This window comes from Lucilia cuprina, chromosome 2, assembly GCF_022045245.1.
Source record: "Lucilia cuprina isolate Lc7/37 chromosome 2, ASM2204524v1, whole genome shotgun sequence".
NCBI classification, from domain to species: domain Eukaryota; kingdom Metazoa; phylum Arthropoda; class Insecta; order Diptera; family Calliphoridae; genus Lucilia; species Lucilia cuprina.
Window position 1 is genome coordinate 37888703 of NC_060950.1, and position 20923 is coordinate 37909625.

Genomic DNA, 20923 nt, shown 5'->3' on the forward strand with positions numbered 1-20923 from the left:
ATTGATTCATAATCTGGACTATTTTAAAATGTCTATAAAAGCGCGCGGATTGCTAGAGGGCCAACAATTTTAGAAAAGGGTCTGTATAAAGGAGAGAAAATATTTTTCTGTTTAAGCTTTTTAAGATATTTTGTAACTAATTTAAATTGTTATTCAATTTTACAATTCAGCATTAAGGTGCATCCAAATCTGCGTCACTTTTTGCTTGGTTATTGCCCAAACTGACGTGTTCCCTAGACACAGCTGGAACATTTATCAAACAAACAAAATACTATAACTTATAATTGTAAGCGTTTCAAACTTTAAAGACGACATTTGCAGTTTCTCTTTTGTTATTAAATTGCGCGTTAAAATACAAGTTATATTTTATTTGTTGTTTAATATTTATATGAGTGGGAATATGGAATGCGATCTGTTGGCTCCGAAGGAGGGGAGAGGTGGCTTGTTTACAAGATTAGAACATACGGATGTATAGTTGATTGAATGCATTTCGTTCGTATATTCTATATCTACAGAGTTTGTTGCTGTTGTAAATTAAAAGTTGTTTAAATAAATTTATAAAGTATTTATGTTTGTGTGTGTTTTTGCTGTGTAGCCGAAAGTGTCAATTTCAGTTCAACTGGTTTACAGCATTTTGCATAGCATTGTGTTTGTGTGTAAATTAGTGCAATTCACGAGATACATTTTCAGATACAAATTTAATTGCGTTATAAATAACAGCAAAATTTACTGCAGACTGCATGGGATAATTTGTTTCAGAATTTGTTTTTATTATATTATTTATGCTGTTATTTTTTTATAATAAAACAAGTAGGAAAGTATAGTCGGGCAAGGCCGACCATATAATACCCTACACCATGAGTATATTTTTAAAATGTTTACTTTTTATAAAGAAACTTTTATGTTGAATATTATTCCAAAATATTTAAGCAATTTATTGATAAAAAAACAACATTTCTAAATGAGGCTTTATATAGGTCAAATATGGGCCGATCCTCGGTAAATTTGGGAAAAGGATATATTTTTTAATAACAGTTAGTTTTGTTGAGTTTCATTGCGATACAAATGGTTACAAGTCAATTTTAGACGTTTAAGACATTTTTTGAAGGGGGGTTTGTATGGGGGCTAGGGTCAAATATAGGCCAATCCTTACGAAAATCTGCAGTGTCATTTATACTTATAAAAAACTTATTTGTACCAATTTTTAGAGAGATAATAGAATATTTGACTTAATTATGGCATAAAAAGTTCAAATCGGGAGGTACGGTTGTGTGGGGGCTAGGTGGAATAATGGACCGATTTCAACCATTTTCAATAGGCTTCGTCCCTGTGCCAAAAAACATGCTTGGTCCAAATTTCATCAAATTATCTTAAAAATTGCGGCCTGTACCTTGCGCACAAGGTTTACATGGACAGCCAGCCGGACAGACGGACGGACGGACATGTCTTAATCGACTCAAAAAATGATTCTGAATCGATCGGTATACTTTAAGGTGGGTATTGGACCAATATTTTTGTATGTTACAAACATCAGCACAAACGTATAATACCCTCCTAACTATAGTGGTGTAGGGTATAATTATAATAATATGTATGTATATTATACCGACTCATAAAAAATGTTGCTTGAGTTACCCCCCTCAAAATATTCGTTGTTATGTGATATGATGTTCCCAAAAATATTTTCTGTTAAGTGTTGTCCATTCGGAAGCTGGACAGTTTTCAAGAAAATATCGTATTGGAGACACAACTTTTCATGTTAAATACAATATAATCTTTGATATGTTTTATAATGGTTCCCAAAATAATTCTAGTCTATCGATGACCGTTCGTGAGCTAGACTGCCTACAAAAAAGTTTTTTTTTAATTTTACAGTATTTCTTTAAAAATACAATATGTGTTATCATTTGAAAGGCCTGTTGAAGCCAAGTCTACTGGTTCTCAAAGTTTGCAAAATTGTGCATATATTAGTGAAAACCCTAACAATTTTAAATATTTTGGAATATGACAATTATGAGCATAAGGTTATTTATGATTAATAAATCATTGGGGCAGCTTTAAAATCTCTTTCAAGATTTTTGTTTATTAATAAAAATGAAGAATCGAAGCCAAAATGATGATATTTATTCTATGCGGAAACATAGCATTCGACACATTAATGTAGAGCAGGTGAAGATAAAAGTGAAACTCTAGACTATAGGGATCGATATTATTCTGGATATAACATCCCTTACGAACACTGATTGGAAAATACTTAGGAATTATGTGAAGAAAACTGAGTTTCTAAGCATTTGACAATAATACCTTTGTTTTTAAAAACAACAATTTTCCACGAAAGCCGGTAGTGGTCTAGTTATATTACTTCCGATTTGATGTAGTAGAAATCCTCATATCAACATATTTTGTTTACTAAAATAACACATACATTTTCAAAGGTTAAAGTGGCATGTCGCAAACGAAAGCTAATGTACTTGATTTATAGGGAAAGGAACTCTATGTAGTTAACCTGACGAACGCAAAATCGTTCGACACAATTAGGGTTCAAAAAAATATGGGTAATAGAACTCCATAAGGTCACTTATGATAATGAGACGCTTGGGTAGAACCACAAAGTTTACAGGCACAACTTGGGAGCACTTTTATTACCAAGATTTTGCCTAAATTAGATCGAAATATATTGAGATCTATATTATTACGGATACACCATCCCTCACGAACACTGATTGGAAAATTCTTAGGAATTACATTTAAGAAACTGACTTTCTGAACATTAGATAATAACACTATATAAGTTTTTTATGCTTTTACCGACAATGATTACCATAAAAAGGAGGTGCCCAAAATGATTAATTCTTATTTGGTGTAATATAGTTACCTCCATCTTCAACCTAACCTAAATTTTTTAAATTCTTTCTGTCTCTGGGTGGCCTCCGGTAGGTTAGTTGTTAGTGTTCTAGTCTGGTAGACCGGAGGTGGTGGGTTCGATTCCCACCTGAGGCACTGGAGGAGCGCACAACAGGCCCGATAGAGGTAATTAAAGACGTGATCTAAACAAGTCTGTATAGAAAGTTTTCTTCTTCTGTAGAGTCCATATAAAAATAATTTGATAAATATTGAGGAAGTGAAAATGAATTAAGTATTTCCGAACAATTTTTTTATTTTCTTGCTGACAAATTGAGGTGTTTAATAAAATAACTGAAATCAAATTGAATTCGGTAAATGCAATTTCAAGCTGTTTATGTCAACTGGGGCTTTGTTAGTTTTCGATATAGTTTTCAGATTCAAATACAATTGCGTAATATCTGAAAGCAAAAACTTATTCCACACTATGATGGAATTAGTTGTTTTAGAATATTTATACATATTTTTATTGCACTATAATTAATTATTACGATAGTTGTCATTTATTTATTTATTTCGAGTGTGAGTATTCATACTGTAGAGTTTTTTATTTATTCTTAAATATATATTTTATATTATTTGTTTTTTTTTTTGCGAGACAATAAACAACCATTCTTTGAAACTGGTTTTGAATTTTTGTTTTGTTATTTTGTATCCATAAGTTTGTATATGTATCTACGAGTAGTACACACATGTATCTATTAGTTATGTATGAGCTTTTTTATATTTTATTTATTTGTATCTATTTTTCTATTATTTTTGTTTTTTCGGATACCTTTTCAATAGCATACGATGGATTCGTAACATACACGCACACACACACACACTCATTAAGACTTGAATAAATGATGAATATAATTCAAATATTTTATGGATTATTTTGATATTTCACAATTTGCGATGGGCACCGATCAGCGACTCACTTAGCCAGTCTGCCCAGCTAAAAGCTCTATCCGTAGCTACCAACCAACCTGAGCAGAATCAAATCATAAATTTTGTGGTATTTATCAAACAAATAATTATTATTAATAAAAGTATATTGTTTTTGTTTGTTTTAAAGACGCGTCTGTTCTATTAAATAAACGTAATTCATCGATACATTAATCTATCTGTACATTAATACTACATTTTCTATTCATTCGTACATCCAAACGTCCATATGTTTATACGAGTATAAATACCAACACTTGTTCTTTTATTATTAGTCGTATTTATTGTAGTTATTATTGTTGTTTTATTTCTCGTTTTAATAATTGAAATATGTATGTATGTATTCGTAGGTGCGATTACAAGTATCTACACGCTTCTAGATTTTATATACGTATCTGTGGGTTTATTATTATTTTTTTATTTTTATTCACGATTAAATTTTTTGATTGTCTTGATTTAGATTTGATTTGCTACTGTTTTAAAGTTAAACCGATAGTGGGGTTATTTAGCCATTGTTCTGGCACGAATGACAGATTATAATTTATAAATATTATAAGTATTAATTAATAAGTATATTTTTTTTTTTTTTTTTTTGCTTATACTAACATTTAAATTTTTGTATTATTTTCGCGTGTTTTTTAATAGAATTTGTACACTTGATAAGATTTTCCAACTAACTAGAATATTTGTTTAAAATGTGATTTTTATACACAAATATGTATATATATTTTTTAAATTTTGCGCTTAATAAACACTCTGATTTTTTTATTAATTTTATGTATTATTATGTGAAATCTACCGAACTCTAAGTATTCGTACGATGTTTAGCTTACGGTTTCAAAATAACAACTAATTCTCGGTTGATTAGTGAGCCAGTATCGTTAATACCAAAAGTAGCTTTTGAGCGAAACATGTATTTCGAATATTTACGTTTGTTATTCAAAGCATTCGTTAAATTCATCATCATCATCACCACATACATACATACATACTTATATGTATATTTATGTACATAAATACAACAATACACTGCGAGTAGTTAAACTACGACCCAACCAACAACTCTAGCGTTACACTCAAATACAAATATTAGTTATTACATTGCTAGACGACATTTTTGGCACATAAGTGAACTCTGATAATTAATTACGTTTTAACTATCATAGTTACTAACATGAATGAGGAATTATAAACGTTCATGACCGACCTTAAACCAATAATAGGTATAAATATTTATTAATATTTAAAATGTGTTTTTTAATTAAATATTAAAAATCATCAGAATTCCGATAAATTTAAGCAATTTATTTATGAAAAACTAATGTTTGGAAGTAACCTTTGTGTATTTTGTGGAATTTATATGAAGTTATGTATCCAAATTTCATACAGACCCAGCAAAAATAAAACAAGAGGTACTTCCAAAAGAATAACATTTATCACCACTTCAAAAGTAACACTAAGTGAATTTGTCTGTGGATGTGATGTTTATTGACTTCCAAAGAAGCGAAAATAATCCAATTTTGTTTAAAATTGAAGGTTCATCTTTGGAACTGATTTTTTTTTAATTAAACCTATTTTATTTTGGAGTGTAATTTATTCATTTATGTTAACATTACTTAAGTTATATTCTAAAATACTACAATTTTACTTCATAATAACTTTCTAAAAAAGAATGACAAGCCTGTGCTAAAATCATCACTTCTTAAGGTACTTCCATAGAGTAAATTCTACTTCTTTTTCGCTTTTTAGGATTTTTTTTGCTGGGGATATTAGTGTTTATAAGTGAATTATGGACGTTCACTTTAATTTCTGAATGGGCGATTTATGAGGACTAGACTCAAATGAGTCCTAATTACAAAAATCAGTACTTTAATTTGTAGAAACACTACTTCATGGAGTCTAATGAGTCCAAATTACAAAAATCAGCTGTTTAATATAGGCTTATTTGTGGAGACACTAGTACATACATTTTATTAATTAATATATATTTATGACCATTAAACAATGGAGAGATTTTAACCGTTTTTATATACTTGATCCTGAAGATCATATACATACCAAATGTCACTTTATTATCTTCATATGCTCTTTGTAATTCGATTACAAGTGATACTGTAAAAAATTGTTTGGTAATCCTTGACAGAAACTAGTTTTGAGAAAACACTTCTTGAATTGTTAAATGTTGATAGCCGAAACACCTGGGTGATTCGAAGACAATCCTCCAGTCGATCTATATCTTCATATAAAAATAGGAAACTTCGAACACTAAAATAAAAGTTAAATGTTTCAATAGTATTCCTCTAGTAAAAGTTAAGAGTTTTATGATTTCCCCCAGTATTTTCAGCCGATATTTATATGTCTGTATAGCAGGTAGCAAAACAACAGAGAATTGAGGGAAACATTTTATAGGTAAAGCAATAACTTTTGCTACAGCTAATGAAATTAACAGGATATATAGCTAATAAACTGTCCAGGATATGCACTGGAATTTCTCTTACAAATTGTGAGTTATTCTAAAATTTGAAATGCAATGGGAATTAAGTTTATCTTTTGTGAAATTTGCAAGTCACTAACATTTTTTCTTGAGTCTATAAGTGTAACTAAACTGTATTGTAACGAAGACAATTCATTCCTCACTACTCGCAAGCTTTAAAAATACATATCTACTCACTCATCATACAAATAATGCATGAACTAGTATGTGTAAATATTTTTAAATTGATCGGTTACAATTTATTTTTATATTATTTATTTTTTTATAATTATAGCCATCATTGTATGTATGTGTTTAATATGCAAGATTGTGTTATTTTATGTGTGTGTATATATATGTATATATATTTTACTTTTAAAGCTTTTACACTCTATTTGAGCCTCTCATTGAACGCGTTTGGGTCAATATTATTATTAGTTTAGTTCCATTAGAGCCGACCGACCACTTTTTATAAGAGATTTTTTTTCACATTTTCATTTCACTCTCGATTTATGAAAACAAATTTACGATCCATGCAAACAAAACAACTTTTTTATTTCTTTTTTATTCTGTTGTTTATTACGCTCTCTGTGTGTCGAAAACAAAATATTAAAATTGTAATAAAAATAAAGAAAAAAAAAAACAAAACAAGTTCGTTGCAGTTCATGTTAAAATTGTGCGACTGATTTTACTTCATGTTTATATTTTGATATGTTGTTGTTATTGTTGTTTCCAACAAATTCGTATCTTGTTTGCAAATGTGATGCAATTGATTTTAGCTAAAATGCAAAGACTTTTACACCCAAACAGAGTTTTCAAGGAATTTAATTTATTTACTTTTTATGGTAAATTAACTTTCGATTAATACTATGTCAATTTTAAATTTTGAAAATATTCCAGAAATTCCGACTATATAGACTTTTACCTTTTATTATATTGTTTTAAAAAATAAAAAGGCCGAATTCTGGCTCCCAGGAGCAAATTCTGACATTCCATCGTTCGCTTTTAAATGCCAGAAATGAACATTATGCTTATTTGATTATGCAACTTTTATATTAATCCGATGAAGATCGGCATATCATGTTCAGTATATATAGTATAGATCATCTTTAATTTTAATTTCATAATTATAACTTTGTAATAAACTTCGAAACAATTTATCTTATATGCATTAAAAATATTAACATAACAAATGATTATTTTTTTTTTCTTTTGAAATTACTTAGAATTTTCGATTAAAAACAAATTCTCAGAAATTAACCTGTAATATTTAAAACAAATTGATCTTAAAGTAATTTAAAAATCACCAGAATTTTTTTTTTAAATCAGGTTTTGAAGATTCAATGTTACCAGCAAATTTAATCAATTGTATGTGCATAAAATGCATATATTCATACATAAATACATACATATACATATGTATGTATTCTAAGTACTCCAAAACGTTGACTGATTTTTATAATTTTTGTCTTATATTTTATTAAATATATTTTCCATTTGTATTTACAAATGGAAAAACCCAACGAATACTTTTATTATTCATAATAAATACGTATAATTAGATTTTATAATGAATAATGTTCGTGGGGAAAACCCAACTATATTCATTAAGTTAAATCCAATAAATAAATGTTACACGAGTCTGTATCGTACTCTCGTTCTATAGGTAAAAAAAAAAATAAATACAAAATAACACGGTGCTGCAACTCCGACTAATCTCTTAACCTACAAAGCTGCAACTATCATCAAATGGGAATAATATTATTTCAGTTCATTATCGTTTGGAAAATTTTTAAGTTTTTAAAATCCCAGACCACACGTATATTTAGATTCCAAAAATATGAATTAAAAAGTGCAAATAACGACTTTCAGAATTTAATAATCTTTAAAGGCAGTACAGTGTAATATCTATAAACAGTTTTTTTTTATACTTTTTTATATATATAGTCACTTCATTGCTTATCAAAATAATTAACAGAATATTATACATATAAATAAATACTAAGTATCAACTTTAAAAATGCTTAGGTCAAAAAAGCTAATCAAGTTAGTTGAAATTTTAAATATATTACTACTACAATATTTTATTTCAACTAATTTATAAGTAGTAAGGTATATTTGTACTGAGCGTATCTTATTCTTGGAAAACAGTTATTATTCTCAGTTAAATCTCAAAAGAAATCAAGTGAGAAAATAGATTCGGTCGGGGCTAACCATATGATACCCCACACAATTTATAAATATTAAATGTGCGTTTCGGGGCGTTCTGTTGTATAGGGCCAGTTAAAATAATGATGAACCGATTTAAACCATTTTCAATTGTCTTGCAATTTGCAACCTGAGCTAGCTTGCCAGACGGACTGATGGGCAAACGATACTAAGCCAATTGGTGTACTTTAAGATGGGAATAGGAAGAATATTAGTGTGCGTTACAAACATCAGCACAAAACCAATATACCAAACCAATATAAAAATTGTTACTGTTTAATGCAACACTTTTTAACGATTTATGAAAATCTCTTAGATAACATTAATGTAAGATAGTCTTGTAAAATGTTATTTAAGTAATGTCATTTCTACGAATGAAAGAAACATTTGAATACATTATCCCGGCCTCTAACTTAACTTATCAACCATTTTCAGGCTTACGTTTTCATTTGAACATTTTGTAAGAATATAATCTAGACTAGGGTTTCTAGGTTTAAGTTAAGAAGGGTTATACACCATTTAAGATGCATTTTCACTCAAAAAAAGATCAGCAGAATACTAAACAAGACAAGTAAGAAGAAGATACTAATTCTCCTGACGAAACCTAGTTGACTGCGAAGCAGAGCTGTAAATGAATCATTCATTTTTTAATTAATTCGTGAATTATTTGTGAATTGAATTAGTAAATTTAGAATTAACTCTTTTTATGTAAAAAATGAATTGAATGAAATTTGAGTCAATTCAAATTAATTTGGTAAAAATTTCAAATTCAAATGAATTTGTCAAATGAAATGAATAATTCATTTACAGATCTGTTGCGAGGGCTATGTAAGAAGGGCAGACACTCAAGGACGAGTGGCTGACATGGATCCACCTAGTAGCGGTCCTGTTGTGTTACCTGCGAGGGCTATGTCCAACAATTTTCCTTTGATAGTTAAGAAACCTATTCCTTAGAAATTTCAATCTGAAATTCTGTATCCTAGGATATTGGCAAATTATATGCCAATCTTTGCAACTGTGCCGGTATCTATCTTGAATCCGTCAATAAAAACTGAATTCACCAAACAGTCTATCGGTTAAAAGCCAATCATTCCTAGTTGGAAATTCTATCAAAAGTGTTCGGTATTGTTCGAATTTCAATTAAAAAAAAAAACTTAAAGATATATTTTGAAGAGTCTTAATATTTTCCATTTCCTATTAAAAAATTTATCAGAAAGGATATACAAATCTAACTGCTGTCGTTGACACGGTTACCTTTTCCCATTTCCTAAATTAAATGGATAACTAATACATGTATTTGTTTACATTTGTATGTTAAAATCATATATGTATTTATATTTGTATGTATCTGTTTATATGTATGTGTATTATTCTAAATTCACTATTAAATAAATCTATCTAAACATCTATCGAAAGTTGTCTGTAAGCGTACGTGAGCCATATAGAGAAAGAGAGAGGGTGGACATGAAGTTATGTGGTAATTTTAACAATAACAACAATGTCTTTAAAATAGAAATATTTTGATTACAAGTAAATTTTGTGAAGGTCGTATTGGAAAAACATTGAAAACTTTGGTATGCTTGTTTATGGACATATTTTATACATGTAAGTATGTATGTTTGTACTTTTACTTTATTATTTGTCTATTGTACTTTGGTCTGTACCCGCATGTACATTAGACCTGTTCTTAAAAAAATATAGGGAGTTTTTTTTTAATAGGTCTAATCGTATAATAGGGAGCTGTGGCGGAAATCGATTAAACGTTTTAAAATTGACATAAAAATTTTTATATTAATGTAATGATTTAAAATGAATTCTCTAAAAATACTTTGAAAAGCAATTATAAAAAAATCAATTAATATTTAAATAAACTTTTATAATATTCTGTTGGTTTTCGATTAAAATTAAAACAATTTTAGGGCAAGTCTAATGTACATTTACATGTAAATATACAATTCTTTTACTCGATAGAATGGGAAAAAGAAGCTAAATAAATACATATGTACAAGAAAAAATAATAAAAAGAGTTTATTATTCCAGGCGTGTAAGACGGGCACGAGAATATGCAGATAGAAAAGATAAATAAACAACTAAATAAATTCATATATTTAAATCGATAAACTCTAGAGAAAGTGTTAAATATTTTAACAATACTGTTTACAACAACAATAATGAAAACATAAACAAATCAAATATAATAAAAATACTTATTATTTACATACTTATGTATGAACATAACAAATATCTGAAATTTCTTAAACACGCATTTGCAAGAATATAATTATGTAATGGTTATTTTTTTAATAAATCAGAAATTAATTTCAAAAAAACATGCTTACATTGACTTTATGTAAGCATTTCTAAGTAATCCAAATTTAATAAATGCCTAAGGTTAAATCTATACCCAGTACCTATTCTTATCGTAATTGTCTTTGAGACGTATTTAATTTTTAATTTTGAAGTTCTATATACTATTCCTTAATTCTCGTTTTGGCTAATACAAATTCTGTAATTCATACTTGATTAAATTACGGATTCATAAAGTAAATCCTAAATTTAAACTTCAATCAATCTATGAATAATCCAATTCGAAATTACTCCATAAAAACCAAGAGTATGATGGACTTATGGCCAGAATAATAAAAAATATATAATATAATTATATATTTGCCATATTAAAAACTGGCAAAACTTTAACTACAAGCAATAGTAATTGAGTATGGCTTAGGTTCACATAGTTATACGTAGGTATAACTGTAATTAATCAAACTCCAATTGAAATTGGTAAAGCTGGAGTAATAACTTGTAGTGTAATTCTAGTGTAATAATAATAATAATAATAACAGGTAATGTAATTGGCATCTATTTTTTTCATACTTACATTACAACTTCAATATACAATAATTTTAAATCTTGTAACTTACAATTTACAACAATCAGTTTATCTAAAGAAAACTTAACACTACATAAATATATACATACTATAAGTAAGTATTTTTTATTTCTTCTATATTTTGCGATGTACATAAATATGTATATACATATGTATGTACAAATATTTACTTAATACTATTTAGATACAATGGAAGAGTACAAAGGACAATAATCGTATAAAAATAAACGCTGATATTATCGATTTTCAAAATGTTATTTATAAGTTTCTTTGGCGTGTTTGGTTTTCATTTAAAAACCAATAAATTTCTATATTAAAGAAAAAAAGAACAACAATTCAAAAAGAAAACATCAATAAAAATTTTATTTGAACAATGTAATTTTTAACAATTTCATCTATATACATATTTGTACATGCCAATTTGTCCATATATTCCTGTATGAATGTATGGTTATTAGATGTGTTCATAAAAAATCTTTTACATATGGAACTTAAAATATTTCTTTACAAAAATTATCATAATATAGCAAATGTTTTGACAGTCGTTTATTTGTCATTATTTGATCCCATATGTATGTAACAACGTTCCCCTGGAGCCCTGGTTGACGTAGCATGGATTAAATCTGATTTTCTGAAAGAGGCTACATACATAGTACATAATTATAATAGGTACTAGCTTTCAGGCAGCCGTCTGAGCAAAAACGGATTGCTTAAATTGGATTGGAATAAATATGGAGCTAATAGCATATATATAAAAGCAAATTGTGAGATACATATTAGGTGATTAAATTATCTATATGTGTATATATACAAATTAATGTGTGTTTATTTGTTTCTTTGAACGGCTGGACCGATTTTCTTAAAATTACCTTCCTGTATATCTGAAAGGAACTATAGGCTATTTTTTTAATTTTATATTTTAAGTAGGCGAGGTTCCACGCCTACTTATTAAATAACTATTAAAAGTCGTACATCTGGAAACTGGTAAATGAGTCAAAATTTGTACGGACAACTTTGACATCTATAAGATAATTTTTGAACAAAATGGGCGGAATGAGTATAGTGGACGTGGCACTTTCAATATTAGGAAAATATTAAATCAGTATATCTCAGAAAATATAACAGTTACAGCCCTCATTTTGGTCGGAGCCATATTAGTATCAATATGATTAGTTAGCATAAAAAGTGGGAGTTAGCATCAGGGGGAGTGGCACCTCCAATATAAATTAAATACACAAATTATTTTATCTTGGAACACTGGGTACAGCTAGTATATAATAAAGTTAAGAAAATATATTCGGGAGTAGTCAGCAAGCGAATGTAGTAGATTTAAAGGGAAGAAAGCATGATGTAGTAAACTTGAAGAACGCACAACCATTTTACGCAAGGAAGGCAGAATTAAAAATATGGGTGAGAGAATCCCATTAGTTAAATCTTTAAATAATACACAAAGATCTCAAGCCTTAATGAATATTTCAAATGCAGAACTACATAACATTATTGTAACTGGACAATATTTTCAATAATGCTAGAAGACTGATCTTATCAAGTAATGACTTTCACAAAAGCAGCCAAGATAAAGAGGAGGAAGAGTGCAACACTTACTATGTCTGTCAATATCCTGCCCTCTTGTGTATATGCTCAAGATTGATTATTTTATTAGTGCGTCAAAATGGTTCGGAAGGGTTCGAGAGTTTTTCTCTCTTTTTTGGTATCTTAAAGAGATCAATACGATGGACATATGTCTGTCCCTAGTAGAAACCCTGCTAACATGACCCAGTAGGACAAATGGCAAGATTGATTAATTCGTAGGACAAAATGATTCGGATACAATTTCAGAATATTTTCAGGTCGAAATGTACCTATACTTACACCGACCATTCTCTCAGAGAACAGAATACATACTAGACATGTAAGGAAGTTTATACAAGTGCCCGATGTCAGCACTGAGTCGTTTACGATCAGCAACCCAGAAATTCATAATTTAAGGAGAAATCATTAAGGCCAATGATAAATGAAGAAGATGAAGTCATTAGATAAATACTACCTATGAAACCTTTAACACTAATATCAGAAATATGTACCAAAGATCTTATAATCCGATTTAGTATAAGTCGTTTGAAATGACCAACCAGCTTGATATCAGTTACAAGGTACAAGATATCGTAGTGCTTTACGCGAACACATGCCTTAAAGGCCTAATGTGACAGGGTAAGTGGCAACTACACCTAGAGATGTAAACGGTAGGCCTAAACAGGAATCCATTAAATAAGGTAAATGTGGTAAAAGATACCGTACATTATTCACCATTCAACCCTACATACGTCTCATTATTCCATATTCATTGAGAAAAAAATCCTACGCCCTCAATCTAGGTATACGGGTGGTCCTATGTTCATCCCATATCATATAGACCCAATATTCTCATCCCTCGAATTTGTACTTAAACCACAGCTACAACCTGTACTCGAAGTGACCTATTTAGTAACCGTGACTAAATAAAGTCTAAAACTCTGACTTGTGAGCTATCCGTTCCTGTGGTGGTGCTCTGGTTCGACCTATGTCAAATCATTCCAAGGAAAGACCGAGGATGTATTTAAACATAACCGGTTTTAAGTTCTTAGTTTAAGAATAGGAAACTTGGTTACCAAAAAATGTACATAATAATATTGTTATTGTTCTATGGAATAATGAAGGTAAGTGGAACAAGGGTTTTATGTTGTCAACATACTTTTCTTACATTTTCTTTAATTTGAACGTCTTTTAATAAACCTTTTATGATTTGACCTGCTGTTGCCGTCGATGTCTTAAAATAGAACGTAATTTCAATTTGAAATTTCTATCTGTATGAGTGTTAGTCTGACTGTCTGCCTTTCTAATCAATTAAGTTAATGATCTAATTTAATTTCATCTCATTACAAATATTAAATGGACACCTGTTGATAAGTCTACGAAAAAGAACATTTTTTTTGTTTAAAATTTCCATCTAAACATGTGATATTAAAAGCCAAGCATTTTTATAATTTTTTGTTTGTTATTCTTCAAATAACAAAAGTTACATAAATTAGCATAATTTTTCAACAAGTTGAGATTTTTTCCTTTTTTTTTGTTTGTTTTAGGTATTTTTACGTTCGTATATATTTTTTGTATTATTTGTTAAGTCAGTTTCAGATTCAGTTGGTAGTTTTATTCAGAAGTAGTTCAGCAGCAGAAGCAGTAGTAGCTTTATTGGTTTGGTAGTAGTAATATGCTTAGAGTTTTAGTTGGAAGCAGTAAGAATCTCAAGGTCGTTTGCACACATACATTCACACACAAATGCAAAGTTATTGCAAACAGTCACTCAGCAAGAAAATCAACAAAGTCAAGCAAACAAAAACCGACAGACTGACAAAGTATTAACTAAAAGAAGTAAAAGAAGCAGATGGACGTACGAACGGATTAACCATATAAATATATGTACTATCAATGCCAATGACTAAACAATCTGAAGAAGAGCATGAAAAATATAAAGCAACTAATAACAACAAAATATATATGTATGTGTATTAAAAATAAAGCGGGGATGGAAATGTTGTTACAATAGTAACTAGAATAAAGCGACTTATTAAATTCTAACGACTGAAATCCATTTATATATTTGTGTGCACTCAAATTAGGTAATTTTTCAATTATAATAATTTCAAAAGTTGAAGATTTGAAATTAAATAAAGATCCATTTCCAAGTGGTTTTCTTATTTTGAAGAGGGCCTTTAATTAGGACTTAACCGTAACCGAACCGTACTCCTCCAAGTTAAAAATAATAAAATGTTTAAAACCACAAACCTTTTTTTGTAAAAGGGGTTGAGTTAATTATGGACCTATCATCAGTTTATAGCGGTTGTAGGGTCAATTATGGATTCATCCTCATAAAATTTGGTAGAGGGATTTTGGTTTGTACAAGGCTTGTTTTGTTAAATTTCATTTTTGTAATCTCTTTTCTGAGCCAGTAATTAGTATTAAAGTCATTTTTTGGAGGGAAACTTTTATCGAAAGTAGAGTCAATTATGGACTTATCCTCACAAAAGTTAATAGAGAGATTTTGACTTATACAAAACACGTTTAAGTTGAATTTAAGTTGAATTTAAAGAGATTTTGGCTCATACATAACTTGTTTATGTTGAATTTAATGTATTTGCATTTATGAGCCAGTAATGAGCTTTAAAGTCATTTTCTAAATGGGACTTATATGGGGGATAAGGTTGTCAACTAGGGGCTATGAAATAACGTGGACCGTGTCTATGATCAATATTTCGTGTCAATATATGTTACAAACAGAATGTCAAAATCAATATACCCCCCATCTTTTTTATTGTTCGTATACAAATATTTTTCGTTAAGTTGCAAAGACTTCTTAACGTCTTTGCAAATAAACCAGTTCTGTTGGTGACGTTTGGCAAAAGCGACGGGAAATTTATACACCAAATGGCACATTGTAAATAAGATAAACAAATAAGTAAAAAAACAACAACAGCTACAAAAATCAACCAGTACGTAAAAATGTCGTCAAAGAAGCTGATTAAAATTCAAAACGCACCAGAACATAAACTGGCTAAATAAAAAATACTGTATGTATACATGTGCCAGTATGTGGGTATCTTGGACAAGTCTCAGCAGTAACAATGAAAAGGCCTTTAATTTAAAGGTCGATTCAAAACTACATTGATCGCCGCAATAGTAGCTTCATAAAGGTTTGTTCTGGAAGATTTTCTGGTTACTTTATGGTTCTAATATGTTGGATTTAGAAAATACCATATGAAATTATGATATCAACTTCATAGAATCTAGACGGATTGATCCTTTCAAGTATGTATCTCAAACAACGGATATATTCAAGACTTGGACATTCATTATTGCCATCGTAAAGCTACCTAATTATTTTATTTTTGCACATTTACACATAAATACAACAACATAATGATTAAAGGTCTTTGATTAAAATATAAGAGTTCGAGTATCTAGTAGTAGTTGCAAACGAACTTATTTATTTCTTTAGCTTGATCTTGATTTTATATACATATTTTATTATTTACGTAAAATATTAGAGAGTCTCTACACACACATATTTAAATAATACTTAATGTAAAAAAAGACAAAACAATATTAAGTTTATTTAACGTGCTTCATCTCACCTCTACTTTGTTATTTGTTATTTAATGGAGTTTCCCCGAATTTAAGTGTGAATCATCGCACCAATAATAGTTTGGCCATAAGAATGTGATAATTTTTAGTTTTTTATCGTAAAAGAAATAAATGTTTACAACAACTAAATTTATGTATTGTATTATAACAAAAAGTTGACTAATAATCTGATCTATGATTTGGAGTTCTAGATATATTTAAAGTTTTAAATATCTTAATCATCCAAAGAAATAGGCGTTGACAAAAGATGGTTATTTTTTAGAGAAATTTGGGGACAATATTTGATAACAATTTAAGTAAAATTTAATCCTTTTTAGTTACAATTTAAGCAATACAGTACAGTAAAGCTGACTCTATTTTTTAATGTTAATCATTTTATATAAACCCTTTCAGATTATAGGTACACTTACATGCAACATAAAATACAAAATAATAATCATCACAATGTTTGAACAGATTTTAATACGTTTATTAGACAAGAATCGTTATGAAATTTTGCACAAATTCATTTTTATATACAGAAATTATATTTTAAAGTGTGACTGACATCGGGTCGTATTATATTCCAGTTCCAGAAAATGGCTTTAAACTCATAACTGAGTTGTATTATCAAAAATTAAATTTTAATTCTGACCTGTAGCGTGTAGTTTTAAAGATAATTTAACTACACACACTCTTCTTTTGATGAAAGGAAAAATGCTTATTTCACCTCCACAATATAGGTTATCGATAATTTGTATAAAATATACTATATATTTCTCATTCGAGTAGTCGATGAAATTTTGTAAACCATTCGATTATTCGAACAAATTCGATCTATCTATTTTAAATTTCTCGAATTACAGTGATATAATGATATATATGATGGTTAACTACTTAAACATTACGTCCTGAGTTTCTTGCTACGGTATTCAAACGATTAATCGTTGATCGGTTAATCGATCATTTTTTGACGATTAATCGCTCGAATAAATAAAAATTGCCAAAATTGAATTAAAAAAAGCGGAAAATTATAATTTTGTTTGATATTGGAAGAAAAATATTGTAGAAAATAAATAATATTATTAAAAAACATCCACTTGTTTTTCTCGATTAATCGAATGTGATTATAATTTAATAAATGCATTTGTGTATTAAGTTATTAATAGATACACTAACTGAAAAATCCCCAAACAAAATTTGTGTAAATACCCTTAACAAGTTGAATAGCCGATTTTTTATATTTAATTTTACATCGCAGTTTAATTTTATTTAATAAACAATTTAACTGGTTTGATTTTTTCAATTCTTATTATTTATACGCTGGTTTAGTTACATACACAATAGTGTAAGCAAAAAACAATAGAAATGACGTTCAGACAGCCATAAAATAAAGCCTTTAATAGGAATCAATAAAAATATTTAATTTGTCGGTACACATTTATATTATTGCTAGTGATACTCGCACCGCTTTGCAGGCTATTGCTGTACTCGTAGACTTTACACATTATGATATATACAACTCAAAAATTGTAAAAATAATCACATTTTACACATTGAGATTATACAACTCCCAAATTGTAAAAATAATCACTTTAGCGGCTTAGGTGTAACTGGGTGAAAATTAAAATTTCGACACCAACAGTTGGATAAATTTAAAACTGAAACATATATTTAAAATTTCGAAATATGAGGTGCTGTAGGTCTTAAGTTTATCAATTAGGAACAAACATTACTCTTTTATAGATAGATAGATAGATAGATAGATAGATAGATAGATAGATAGATAGATAGATAGATAGATAGATAGATAGATAGATAGATAGATAGATAGATAGTAGATAGATAGATAGATAGATAGATAGATAGATAGATAGATAGATAGATAGATAGATAGATAGATAGATAGATAGATAGATAGATAGATAGATAGATAGATAGATAGATAGATAGATAGATAGATAGATAGATAGATAGACAGATAGACAGATAGATAGATAGATAGATAGATAGATAGATAGATAGATAGATAGATAGATAGATAGATAGATAGATAGATAGATAGATAGATAGATAGATAGATAGATAGATAGATAGATAGATAGATAGATAGATAGTTAGTTAATCTAACAAAAAATTTAATCTAACTGATTCAGAAAGTCATTTTAGGTATATTGATATATTTTATGTTGGGACCATTAGAAACATCAGTACAAACCCATAATACCCCACTGCAGCGTTTTAGGGTATAATTAATTACTCACAATAAAATACAAGTCGAAATATATTATTTATTAACTCCCGCTGATAATCTATTACCGTCAAAAGTTGTATCATATACTTGAATACCCAGCAAAAACTCGTATGTACGTAAAAACTGACATGAAATTACATAACTACTCTTCAATGTCTACTACTTACCATCTGAATTATTTTTAAATACTCTTATAATGACTTACTTATAATCAGATAAATAAGTACTTTATTTTGAGTTTTGTCAGCGAACTAACGATCAAGGAGCCATGTTTGTGTTCTGTGTGAGACTTTTTGTTTTTAAAAACAACTTTTTTACTCCATTTGTAAATACTTATGTAATTAGTGAATTGTTGGCGACCGTGGAATGGACTTTTCTACAATGTCATCACTTTGTTAAAATAATGAGTTATAAAATGCTAACGAATAAGTAGTGAAAAGCGGCTTTATTAGCTTTTTACTTTTCGATATACATACAAAAGTTTTTGCTGAGTATGTACGAACACATGTAACGTTTTTGATTTTGGGTGTCTAGTACGAGTAGATACTAAAACATTTAATTCAGTTTTTGCCATTTTAAAAGTCTACTTATAATTATTACAAATATAAATATTAAATTCAATTTAATTAGAATTTGCGTTTTTATAAAAGTTAAAGCTACTCATCAATTACAAGAACAATTCCTTATATTTGTATTACATAATCCCCAATTATGTAATTTTATAATGATATTATTCCTTAGATCATTCTCATTAAACAATTTGTAAAATAAATTTTCTAATTGTTAAGTGTTTTATTATTGTTGAACTTTTTTATTAAACAAAAATATTCAAAAAATTGAAAATTATATAATAATAGGTTTTTTTCATGAACTTACCAGAGTGATCCATATCCAAACTTTGATCCATTTTAATTAGAATAAATTTTATAAAATTATATATATTTTTTTTAAATAAATTAGGAGAATTTGTCACTTTTTAAAAAATTTTAATCAATATTCGTTTTCGAATTTATTAAACGTTAACTTTTTTATTTAATATTTTTAATTTTTTCGAATTTGGTTAAAAATTTTGTTTTATTTCTTTAAATTCCACAAAAACTCAATAAATAAAGTGACCGTTACAAAATAAACATTAATGCATATTCAATTTAAACGTATTTAACGGAATCATTCATTGAGTGCACACCATAAGAACGTTTGTATGCCTTTACTTTACGTACAATTATAAATGATTTGAAATGAGAGCAACAGGAACAAGATTGAGTATAGACCGATTGCCACAAGAGTCAAATGGACAATGTGATTCCAATTGTTTAATGTTTAAAGTTGGAACAGTACTAGTTTTACTTTACTCCAGAAGTGAATTAATATCCGCGCAAACGCAGTCAAATGGGAAGACTTGATTATTTATATTTTTGTTCACATTGTACAGTTAGTGACAAATAAATTTTCCATTTGATTTTATAATTTTTTAAATTTCCCAGCAAAAAATCTGTATTGTTTTGTACTTACATAACCACTTACATTTCAATGACTAGTACTTACAGTCTGCATTACTTTTAAGTACTTTTATAATCACTTACATTTAATTCAATATTTTATTTGCACATTTTATTAAATTGCGCTCTATCAACTGTTTTTTACACAAAAAAAAAAGAAAATAGCTATTCTGTGAAAACCTTTATTGGACGCAAGACATTATTGTGTGCAAGACATCGAACTAACGAGCAAGATTGTGTTAGAATACTTGGATCTGAGTAGAACAAGAATCTGTTTTTGAAATTTTTCAAAAACATCAAAAATCTTGAGATACGAGTAACAATCGGGTTTTCGTACCTTTAAGAACTAAGAAGTCTTTTACTTAGTTGAATCAAAACCGATTTTAATATACACTTCATCGGCAAACATATTTTTGATTTCAGTTGGGCATGTTTTTTTCAAAGTATTTTATATAGGAACCGTACAAAGAGGAAAATTGAAATATACACGCCTGGTACCAAATTGATTCCAAAGTGTTTATAATTTTTCAATAACATCAGTTTTCAAAGTTATACATACGTACGACAACCCTATGTAATGTTGACAACGCAACATTGCAACAATTAGT

At 28.6% G+C, this 20923-nt stretch overlaps 1 protein-coding gene across 6 annotated transcripts in view; it reads right to left on the minus strand.

Annotated features, from left to right (window-relative positions):
* Positions 1 to 20103, minus strand: part of LOC111676855 (embryonic polarity protein dorsal) — a 41885-nt gene extending 21782 nt beyond the window's left edge. Inside the window, exon 1 of one of the 6 annotated variants that reach the window (XM_046956634.1) lies at positions 19693 to 20103. In XM_046956634.1, the coding sequence (XP_046812590.1) occupies positions 19693 to 19723 (31 nt within the window). In that variant the 5' untranslated portion in view covers positions 19724 to 20103. Of the gene's footprint in view, positions 1 to 3676; positions 4827 to 19692 lie in introns of those variants that run through there. The other 5 variants (XM_046956639.1, XM_046956636.1, XM_046956637.1 and 2 more) reach the window with 5 other exon arrangements.
* Positions 20104 to 20923: the final 820 nt, after the last annotated feature.